The 11,840-nt window shown below is 41.0% G+C and overlaps 1 protein-coding gene across 1 annotated transcript in view; it reads right to left on the bottom strand.

Annotated features, from left to right (window-relative positions):
- Positions 1 to 3,185: 3,185 nt before the first annotated feature.
- Positions 3,186 to 11,840, bottom strand: part of SNX4 (sorting nexin 4) — a 34,749-nt gene continuing 26,094 nt past the window's right edge. The window contains exons 10-14 of the mRNA XM_085310204.1: positions 8,883 to 8,972; positions 7,528 to 7,627; positions 7,011 to 7,156; positions 5,517 to 5,631; positions 3,186 to 5,130 (exon numbers count right to left, since the gene is read on the bottom strand). Coding sequence (XP_085166330.1) covers positions 5,083 to 5,130; positions 5,517 to 5,631; positions 7,011 to 7,156; positions 7,528 to 7,627; positions 8,883 to 8,972 — 499 coding nt within the window. The 3' untranslated portion in view covers positions 3,186 to 5,082. The remainder of the gene's footprint in view (positions 5,131 to 5,516; positions 5,632 to 7,010; positions 7,157 to 7,527; positions 7,628 to 8,882; positions 8,973 to 11,840) is intronic.

Here is an 11,840-nt window from a genome sequence, read left to right as displayed (position 1 = left end):
TCCGCGAGCTGCGGCCGCTTACACGCGGCTGCTTTCTAGGGAGAGCGCAACCGTTCTCGTCGCGTGCCAAGGGACAGGCAGGTAACGGCAAACRTTCGCTGCAAAATAAGCCATTGATTTATTCATCAGTGCACGGGCTGCTTGCAGCGCATGGGGCAGCCTGCCTGCAAGTTAGCACTAGCCCCACAAGCAGGGCCCCGGATCACACGTCCAACCACGCTGGTGTCCGTAGGATCAGGGTCTCTATGAATTTGTGCCGAGTTTTTCAGCGTCTTCTCCTTTTTTGTTTAATCAGGAAGTTCTAATCGAGCACATTAAAATCAGACAYAGAATTGCATACTGGAAATTGAATCTCTCGTTTGCAGCTGCAAGAGAAAAGTTACACCATTATCAGTGTTGAACTTCGCTTTAAGAAGTTCCCCTTCATTTCTCCATTTATCTTTTGCCTCCAAATAATCTTATCCCAGATTCTGCAGTTTCCATACAGACAGTTCATGGACCTGCTAGAAACCTCTCCCTGTCCAAACATCTCAATTTTTCCCTAGATTTTTTTCTCCCAACTATGAACTGATGCCCAGCACAGCTAAAGCAGACTCTCACCTCTCGCGTTGTACATCAGCTGCCACTACCCGGGGCACAAGCTAACTTTTTGCTTTCTGCACTATTCTAGGACAGTGCCTGCCCCTGTCATTACACCTTAGCCTTTTCTCAATGATAAYGTAGTTCACGTTGCTTCCTCAAGTCCTGTTTGATGGGCAAGCGAAGGCTTGCCCAGAGGCTGCACCAGGAAGGAGCTTACAAGGACTCCTCAGTTCACAAGTGGGCTCAAAACACATCACCTAAGAGCCATTTACCGTCCAACGTGAGAAGAGACTTCAGCTAAATTTATGTAGCTACCTTTTGGCTTGGATGATTGGGAAAAAAAAGACTTCTGAAAAGAAAATATAACATCGGGAAGGCTATGTAAGCCACTCGAAARTAACTGAAAGCCAGCAAAGAAATGTTTCTCCTCTGCGTCTGAGAGCACAGCAGAAGTCAGAATTGCAAAATTCTGGTAACATCGTATCTTGCCTACAGACATCAGAAAAACAGCAGCCAAAGAACTGTAACCCTTTGCTTAAGCAGGAACTCGGCACCTTCTGGACTGCCAAGCCRGCACCGAGGGAATCGCCACTGCACCCCTGCCCGGCTGCCAGGGGACGCGTGGGAAACCTCAGTGTTTCAGCTAGGACTGGGGGGGGAATTGAAAACGGCCCCTATTTAAGGGGAAAGGGGCTTCTCCTGGCTAGCACCGCTGTTAGCATCTTGCCCTTCCTCGTGACCATCCACTAGAGGGAAGCAGCTTACACAGATTACTCTCCTGCAGGGCCAAGGGCTCCGAGAGGAGCTAGAACAAGACCACGAATGCAGGCGAGATCCCCCCTGCCCCGAGAAACCAGACCCTGCTGGGTGACGAACAGGGCGGGGGGCCTCTCCCGGGGGAGCCGACCCTCASTCCCCGGAGGCAGCGCAAGCACGGCTTACAGCAGCTGGGTTTGCTAGCGATGCCCGAGTACGTTGCACTTCAGACTGGCACTGGAGTCTGTCCTCCCATTCCGCCAGCTCCCATTCCRCTTAGCTTCCTTTATTTGTATTATTTCTACTTCAGCAGTTCTATACTGGATTTTCATTAGGCAGATAGTACCTCCCCACGGAGCTTCAGGAGCAAGCACAAGAGAAGCAAACACATAGGGCAGGAGACCACAAGGAAACAAACGGTTTAGATTTCAGTCTTGCCCTTGCAAGCGAAGCAAGGGAGTGGGAAGAAACTGAGATGACTTCCTTCCATGCATTCCTTCAGAGGACATTGAAGTGTTTCTCATATCTTCAACCAAAACGCATGAAAGAATTAGGTGGTAGGGAGAGTCAGATAGGAGAAGAAATGGCTCCTCTCCAGTTGCGATTCAGCAGCTGGGAGAGCGCAGCAGCGCCCACAGCGCAGCCAGCCGCCCCGGGACCTTGGCTCTGCAACACACTTGGCCACAGCACGGTCATTTTTCCCCTCTGGCTTGCCTGCGTGAGGCAAGCTTTTCAGCACAGACTCAAGCTCCAAAATTTGCTCTGTGCTTGCCAGACTAGTCCAATCGCAGAGCTGCTAAGTTAACTATGCTTTGGCCGATATACCCAATATTTAAATAAAACAACATCTTAAGAAAAATTAAGAGTTAAAACAAGTTAAAACAGGAAAATGTCTGAAGTTTTATCTTTCAATCTCAATTGATTCCCTTATTCTAGCCACACTTCAGGAGCAGACAGTAGTAAATAAAACAGAATGAGCAGTCAAGGTCCCACTAGTAACGGGGAAGGTCAGGAACACCACAAATGCTTCTGCAAATGACCATGCAAAGCTATCTATGACAAAACTGGCAGCCCTGATGGGGAAAAAAAAAGACCATGTACATAAACTGTCTTATACAGGAGCATTCTGGTGAGATTAAACCGATCTACTCAACAGCTATTCTCCTCAAAGGCCTTTGGCCAGTTCTTGCTGGTCTCTAGTTTGAACAATCCTAYGGTCTTTCACGCACTGGATAACGGAAGGAAGGTGTCCAAGGCTGCGTGCCTTGAGTTACAGAAGCTAAACCCGCTCCAACTGGAAAAACGCAAGCTACACAGTGTGTGCGTGTGTCACGTGGACTCTTCCACTACATGGAAACCACCATTAACTAAATAATTTCCCATTAAAAAGTTAAAAAGCTGGGAGAGGTGGAGGAGGGAGAGAAACTGTCACAGTAAGCCAAGACTCGCAAGTACAGTGACTGCATGCAATGAAGCAAACAGAAGCAGCAAAAGAATAAAATTATTGCAATTTATCCTTAGCTCAGCTTTCATCTAAGTTTACCAAACTATGCAAACCTTTTCAAAATGAATCTTCCCTTACCTAGATGAAGATGCACATGAAGTTCTGATTGCTTGTTATGTCTGAGCAAAAACAGAGCAGGTGTCAGAACCGCCTTGTTACAAGGATCTAATTTCAGATTTAGACACTACGTTCCTCATGAAAAAGGCAAATCAGTTAACTGTTGCAGTTTACTACCAAAACATTAAACCCAAGTTTGACAGTTTGAAAGCGAAGATGGGCAGGAGCTGAACAACAGAACTGGAAAGACTTATGTAGCATTTTTACAAAAACAACATAACAGAAATAGCAAAGAGCAATTTTATTTAGCTTATTTGGCACAAAACTTACAAGAACCGTTTTGTTCCCTTCTCAAGTTTAGTACAACTAGCAAGGAAAAAGGCATACATTAAATAAGCTGTACAGCAAGTGAAATGTGGAAAGAGGCACCAGAAAGATCTACAAAAAAGAAAAAAAAATCAAAGTGCATGAAAAATACCTACTCTGAGCGCCTCATGGTACTGTATTAAGGCACCACTCCTTTAGAAGGTTTACTGAATACTTTAAGTGTGCAACTTCTTGGTTTTGGAATGTAAGAGTCCCTTAACCTGTACAAGAACTGGATACTACAATTCTCAGAACAAAACATTTCTCTTTGTAAATATTAAATGGAGAGACCTCTTTCTGCCCAGCATCAGCTCTCAGCAGACAGAAACGTCATTGTCATATGCTTTGGGAAAAAAAAAAAAAAAAAAAAAAGCTAACAAACATTATCAGTGACCAACATTTTATTTCAGAATTTTGAGTTGTAGTGTATACCAGGTCTATAAATTCTTGAATTCTTTATAATGGTTTTATAAAAGAGAAATGCTGTCAAATCCAAAGCAATATGGGACATGTGAGCAAATATTGTCTCCATAATTCATCAGAGCAACTTTCAAGGGCTTTCTGGAGTATCTCTTAAAAATCAAAATCTGGAGACAGTGTTTTAATCCAGAATAACTAAATATACTTTTCAGAGTATTACAAAGATTTCAAGATTAGCAAGTCTGACAAATCCCACAAGACTTCAGGAACTTAAGTATGTAGAAAAAACAGTATTAGACAGTAGTAAATATTTGGGATAATTGGAAACATTTAATGCAAGTACCTGTAATTGCAAATCTTGTTATTACTGGTGTGTATATATATACACACACACATATACACAATGAAACATCAACACAAGATCCAAACAGACACCTTGGCTCATCGTGGATTCTGCATATCACTGCTCTTAGGTAGTACAGAAATCCCACCTGGTTTTGTATTTCAGCATCTTCATTAAGGACTATTCTTTTAAGAACCAAACTGCTTCAGTTATGAGAAGCACCACCACAGGCCCAGATTCACATTAGTGTAAACAGACCAAGCGGGAGTTGCATCTGCTGCTTGCCAGCTTGACTTTGGTTTTGCTGCTCAGCTGAATCACCAGTCTCCTTTAATTGCAGAAGGAAATCTGATGAGAAATCAAGTGCCTGTACAAAAACTTAAGTGGGAACCAGTAAATGCAGAATATTTTATTAAACCATTATACAACACCTCTACTGTAGAGAGTTTCAAACATCTCAGGAGCTTGAGACTGCTTAACCTGAACTTTGGAAAAGCACATTTCTCTATGGACATGCAAAGGCATTTAAATATGAACCCTAGGCGTTACGATATATATATTTTTTGTCCTCTTATGGTGTAAACCTCAAGAACACAACAGCGTGTCCCATTAAAAAAAAAAACAAAACACCCTGGAGCATTACAAATACTAAACAGCAAGGGCTGAAAAGAAGGCCATCTGGAAGTAATCTGCACAATACAGAATATGGTGTTTCAGAAGTCTCAGACAGAATACTTCAGTTCATACTTTCTGGGATAACCTTCCCTATACCTTTGCCCCAACACAGAGCTGTAGTTTTCATTAACTTTTTTACTCCTGAATTATTTGCTACCACATTTAAAATATGCCACATACATGGCAGTCAAGGGCTAAACATTAAGAACATGTCCTTTTCGTCCTTTACTAAACAATTACAATCAGCAGAAAGAAAAACCATTCACTCAACTCATCTATTTCATGATTTATATGCAAGTCATATAGCAACTTAACATCGGTGTTATACATTTGTGCTTCCATTCTCTGGCACTTGGAGGAGGAATTCACTTCCAGATAATCACATCTTGCTGAAGCATTCCTTTGCATTTGTCCAAACTTGAATTCCCTTAAATAAAAATAAACAAATAGAGAAAGTTGGAAATAAAGAGGTAGAAATATAACATCGTTTGCATTCCGACCTTTTTCCATGGAAGATTCCACAAAAAGTCCCACAGAACTTTGAATAAGTATATGGCAGAGACCACACTGGAATTGGACCATACTACTATTATATTTCAACATTAACATGTCACTGAGTTAGAGTAGGGTGGAATATGTGGGAGGTTTTACGCTATTGACTTCCAACCTTCCATGACTGCAGTCTTCCCCATTACTGAAAGTTTGCATATGATCCCCTGCTGACATGAGATATATATACACACACACACATATATATATGTATATGCATATATTATAAACAAATTAGCCTGGCCCATCAGAAGCTAAACATACCTTTTTGCACATGCTGATCTGCATAACAGCATAACTTATAAGTGCCTCCTTCAAATCACGATTCTTCTGCTCCTTAAACCGTTCAATGTCAGCCCAGGCACTTTTCACGAAGTCTCTGGAATTAAAAGCAATATTTGTGTTAGTAAATGCTTTTAGTGTTTTGCATGTTATGTCTTCACCTCATCTTCCTTCCTTTGAGCCCACGGCAGTGAAGCTATGACAAACCACTCCACCTTTCAGTCAGTAAAACAAGTTGTATACATCTCATGGTGTCCTCACTTTATACTTACTACAGTATGGTGGCACTGCTCCTTAACTCTCCATCCACTTCCTAAGAGGTTTTTAAAACTAGAGAACCAATTTCACGTGATGGAAATTTCTGACAGTAAGCATGACTGCCAAAGAATCTGCAACACTCAGAATATATTTTTATCCTGGTACTCTTTTGGGGTAACTAAATGCCTTTATGCCACCATTCAGCATACACTCTTGCATGTTTCTTTTTGTTTTTAATCATCAAGTCAGAATCTTGGGCTTTCCAATGTGAAAACTCATTTGTCATCAGGATCTGAAACAGTAAAGTATAACAAACATTTGCAACACAAATTTTACTCTACCAATTCACTTTAGGAATTAATTTTGCTGGTTTGGCAATGTGTTTCCAGGTCTCCTTAACCAAAATGGAGGTAGATTTCTGTAATACATAGTTTTCATTTGTACTAGGCTTCCCACACAAGGCAAGTATTCACTTGAAAATTGCTTCCAGAGCTACAAAAGCAGATGTCCAGTACTTCTGTCAAAATGATTGCATTTACTGATTGTTTTGTTGTTATGAACTACTCATGAACTAGTCTTATCTTTTCAGCTCTAATCCTTACTTATCAGGAGATACCACATTTACCCCTTTCATTATACAATGAATGTGTTCTGACACAAACGTGTTGCTCTAGGAATGTTTTCTCCTATTTTTCATGTTTGCATTCCTGAAGAAAATTTCACTAGAACACCAAGCAGCAGTTATTCAAACACAGCCTTCCAGAACTTCTAATCTCCTTCAGACAGGAGTCAATTGTCCCCCATATGAGAAGCTGAAGAATATTAGCTTAGGACTCATACATATAAACCAAGCTAAATACAGTGTTTAAAGCAAATAAGGATTTCAGTCCTAGGCTATTCAGCTGCAGACCTACAAGCCCACCTGCTAAACATATTACTAGTTGAACATAAAAGCAAGCAAGTCAGCCATTAGAGTAGGCTCAATAACTGGGAAAGTCATCAGGTTTTACATAAGCCGTCCTCTCAGACCAGAAGCTAACTGCATGTACTCTACTTTATTTCACAACTTGCAACTGACAGGAGCTTTTATAGACAGCTCATAAACACCAAGAATATATTAAAAACACTTATAAAATACAAACACCTTCAAGAGGATCCAGTCAATGACTTTTGCTAAAACAATCCCCGTTTTCTTTGACAAAAATCTAGCCCTTTTACCTGCCCTCCAGATTTTTAGACTTAAGCTGTTCTTCTCCTTCCTGTATCTGCTCTTCTAGAACCTTTATCTTGGCTTCCCTCTGCTCAGGGGTCTCCTGCCCAAAGAGCTTGCTCGTCATTCCTTTCAGCGAGAACGTCCTCACGGTCTACAAAAGACACAAGGTTTGGGATTCTCAAGTACAGACACTTGAAAATAGATTTTGTGATCTTTACTAGCATTAGGTCTTATTCCTCAGATGAGCTTTGGCTTTATTTATCACAAAAAGCCACTGCTTTGGCCCTTCTATTACATGGAGATCCTATTGTCAGGTTGCTGTAAGAGGTGAGCGTATGTCACAACGAAGCAAATTTCTTCACACCTTGAAGGCCTACAGCCCATACAATACTACTTCTCACAACAAGCAACCAGCCTTCTATGTATTAGTGCCATGCAGATGCATTCTAGGCAATTTGGGGTGGGGGGAAGAAATACAACCAGCACACACTATCTTGGAGAAGAAAGTGGAAAAAGACTCACTCCTGTTGCCAGCTCCTCGCATTGCTGTTTCTTAGATGTTAGGTCCTGCGCAGCCATTTCCAAGTCATACTGCATTAGTTCATGCTTTCTGCAAACTGCCCTGAAAAATAAGCAGCAAAGGATCTGCCACATAATACTTTGTTTTGCTACATTTCCCTCCATTTAAACTTCACAAATGATACAAGGATCTTTTCAGCAGGCAGCATATTCAGTTATTTATCTAGCTTCAGTTCAACATTCTTATCACAGAATGTGTAACTGCAAATGCTTTAGTTAAGCAAGCTTGGATCAAAGTACAAGGACTTATTAATACAGCAGCATTCTGCTTTTCTGCTCCTCCTCTTAGACTCATTCCAAGACACTCTCAGTAATACAAACCCCACCACCTTAAGAACATCACTTTAAAATAACTTTTCAGAATCCATGAGAGTAAAATCAGAACTACGACAAGAGATACCTGGATAGCGTTCCTGCCATAGCGCCAATGCAGTCAAAGCTCCTCACGTTTTATTTTTTAAGCAACAAAACAAGAAATTGTATTCCTAGATTCATACAGAGCCTTTCATCAGAGGAGGAGAGTTTCTTCTGACCATCTGCAGAAAGTCCCAGTCCTGTGTGGGCTGGTGGCACTACACATCTACTCCACTGCCAGATGGGCATTTCTCTCCCAGGAGGTGCAACTTGTGCTCTGGGGTCTCAGAGAGCAGCCAGAACAACCTTGACAACCTGAATTCACTGCAGCACTATGGGCCCTCTCCAGGAGGTGCAGCACAGCACAGGGAATACCACAGTATTAGACATAACCATACAAAACCACGATGCTGTATGCTGTATCTATGCTTCTAAAGGAAGAACTGTCCRTAGAAGATCAATCTAAAATTAGATTAAAGGCTAATCTAACATCATTATTTAGCTGAGCCATACTGTACACCTGATGAATGTCATACAAATTACTGAAAAGTTTTGAAGTGCTTTGTAACAGTTGTAAGTGGTCATAACCTCTCTGGCCTATCTCATCTGAAAGCTGAAGCTTCCCTAGAGCATACTGGGGCACCTATTATATGAGAAGCCAAGGAAAGCCAAGGAACCAAGGGAATAGGCAGTATTATCTCCCACTGTATCTAGATTTTAACATCATTGCAATTTTGCTATTGACCAGCTCAGTTCTATCTGTTATTGCCCCTTATGGCAACTGAAAATGAGTAAGCAAAATAAGAGGTGAGAATTTGAAGATTCTCATGACATCAACATTTTTATTCCTAAGGAGAACAGGATACCAAACTAAGCTCAACACCAACACTACATTAAAGCAAAGGATTATAGTTTTCATTTGAACTACACATTTCTGTACATACCGTAGTGCTTCTGCATAGAAGAGATATTCTTTCAGCTGATCTGCATAATGCTCCTCTTCTTCCAGTATGTCATCAATAGAAGCTGCATATCTGGTGACAATACAGCCTCTGGTTAAGTACGAGATTCCTTAGTTTAACCTTCAAAAACTATACACACAGGAACAAGGCAGGACACTTTGACAGAATCACAAGTCACTAACTACAACAGTGAAAAAGCACTTCTAGGAAGTTTTTTCCCCCTTTTGTTTTTAATTAAACCCTGAGTTGGCTAATACAAACACTCCCGCAAGCCTGCTTCCTAGGTTGTTACTACAGTAAATCTTTTGACAAGTACCAGATTTATCATAAGTTTCCTGCTGAAGATGGGGCAGTTCTTATTACAGGAAAAGAGAAAATAATTTATTCCTTTTCTTCAGTGCATTATCAACAGACAGCACCAAGGCAAAAAAAAAAAAGAGAGAAAAAAAAGAGTAGTGCAGAAGAAATCCTGCAAGATTGAGAGTATTAGTCCTTAGGAACGTGAACATCACACCTTCTGAAAAGCAAAGGGACACCCATTTACAGAGTGGCTCTCATTGCTCACTATTCAGCCAGCATATAAGCCTGAGACCAACTGAACTTGTGGCAGCGCTTTGAACACTCCAGCATTAAGTCCTTCAGCTCCTTGAATGTGTGTTGCCTCATCTGCTGTGCAAGTCAGGCATATCAATTCAGAGCAGCTGACTTTTAGGAAGAAATCTTCTGAAGCACAAGGGCTTGGATTAACTCCACAGCTTCCGCCCTCAGAGTTTCACCTGTTTTAGGTTTAGGCTGACTAGGAGATCTACGAATCACGACAGCTTTTTTTTCTAGTTTATAATGCTTATGGAACAGTGTTTCATAGGTTCTCATTAACCAAGGTGACTTCCTCACATTCACTGGGACAGGCCTACCTCTTAAAAAGGTAACTGCACACTGCACTTGATACAGTGACAAAAATAAGATGCTACTTCTGGTACTTGACCTGTATTGCTGACTATACAGATGTACAGGATGAACAAGATCCCGCCTAAGACAGCTTCACCTATTCTGCCAGTTGAAGTAAGCATGCATCCAAGCTTGTCTAGTGATGAGCATAATGCCACCCAATACTAATTATGGCACCTTCTGGCTTTAAAGTTTTCATATGGTCTTTGAGTTCTTCAATTTCATCCTATGCCTCTCCAGTAACTGACTCTGAGAAAGTGGCAGAGTCATAAGCTGAGAGGGAACTGGTAACGTGACTTGGAAGAAGACAGGAGACTCCTCCACTGAAAGCTTTGAGAAACAGCTATGGCCCTGCTAGGCTCCTTCTTCAGATGGAAGGTATCCAAGAGAGATACTATGGCTGAAAGTTATCATCAGGTCTGCTGACATAAGGAATGTGAACTAAGGCTCTTCAAACAAGCAATAGCTACTTACTAAGTAACTGGGGGAACATGAAGCTTAAGGTATAGATGCATGCTCATCTGTTCAAATAGTTTGTTTGGGGGGTTTTCTTTTTTTTNTTTTTTTTAAGTTTGCACATAAGAAGAGTTGTTTTGATATTCTGTGAAATCAAGAAGTCATCCTGGGCACACCCAGGAAAAGCCCTACCAAGGCTATGTGTGATAAGCAAGCATAACATACCAAGCAGCCAGCAACAACAAATCAGTTTAAGTAGAAGGGATAAAAGAACAGACAGAACAAGAATTCCTATTATGAACTGAAGTAAGGAAGAAGTCTGTACTGTTGAAAAATACATGTTCTGATAAAGAATTCTGCAGCCACACAGGTCATATGTGGCTTACTCTCTCCATTTCTAAGTTCTGAAGTACAATAATTTATTCAGTGTAATGGTTAGATTTCTCAGGGCAGCAGACAGACCACATCTCAGTCTCAACTAAGTTTAGTACAGTGCTAGAACTCATTTGGGGCAGAACAAGTCTCAGAAAAACCCTCACCCCCCCCCCCCAAAAAAAAAAAACTCAACCATAACAAAACCTTACCTAGCATTTTCATAATAATACTTAAGCTTGATTATAAAAAAAAGCACTAAAGAAAAACCTGTATTTGACTGCTTACGTTTAACTGAGCTAAAGTTTAAACACTTCTTCCTAAAAAGGTAGGCAAACCATGGAAAACCTTTGAAGAGAAAAACTGTAATAAGTCCTAAAGACATCTAAATACATTTCCACTCTTCATGGGAATTTTCAGCTAAAACCCCGTTCTAGTTCAGACTGGTTCCATCTGTAATGACAGGCTAGTTGATTCAGAGATAAAGGGCTGCTCATTAATAGCATAAAGGACAGAAGTCAGACGCCTGACATTTCTTTCTTTGATCTTTTATATGCTAGAATTCAAGCCATTAATTAGAGCTTTCTCAGCATACTTATTTTCTATCACTTCGCAAGCRTCATCTTACCCACCCCCAAGRWYCTTGGGGATGTCTTCTCCAAATATYAAGCAGTTTTACATCATTCTAAACGATAACAATTCAAAAGTTTAAATAAACACCTCCTGAAGACTACAGCATATGGGGCAGATAGAGAATAATTAAGTTTGTTTTAAACCTTAACATCTATATTAGGAAACCTTCTTGAAGAAGCTTGCTGTTGCAACAACCTCCTCACGGCCTAATGTTATGGGAATGCTAACTGGGCTGGCAAGTTACGCTTTCAAGAGACCACAGATATGAACCTTACTGCAGGAGACCACATGGGTCACTGAATGAGTTCCTGAATCTCAAAGCCGCTCTCCTTTGCTTCATTCTCACTACGAGATTATTTCTGGATGAGAACAGAGGATAAGACGTGACAGACAGCAAAAGCTACCTCAGACTTCATGGAATRGTTAAGGTTACCCAGAAATTCACACCACTGTTACTCTGGATCTTTAACCCCAGCTGTTTAAAGACAGAAACTGTAAACTGATATGTGCAGAAAGTTCAGCCTTCAGACT

This window comes from Rhea americana, unplaced genomic scaffold (genome assembly GCF_003343005.1).
Source record: "Rhea americana isolate MKP2758 unplaced genomic scaffold, rheAme1 scaffold_313, whole genome shotgun sequence".
Lineage (NCBI taxonomy): Eukaryota > Metazoa > Chordata > Aves > Rheiformes > Rheidae > Rhea > Rhea americana.
The sequence above is the reverse complement of the archived record's forward strand: the minus strand, read 5'-3'. Positions and strand labels throughout refer to the sequence as shown.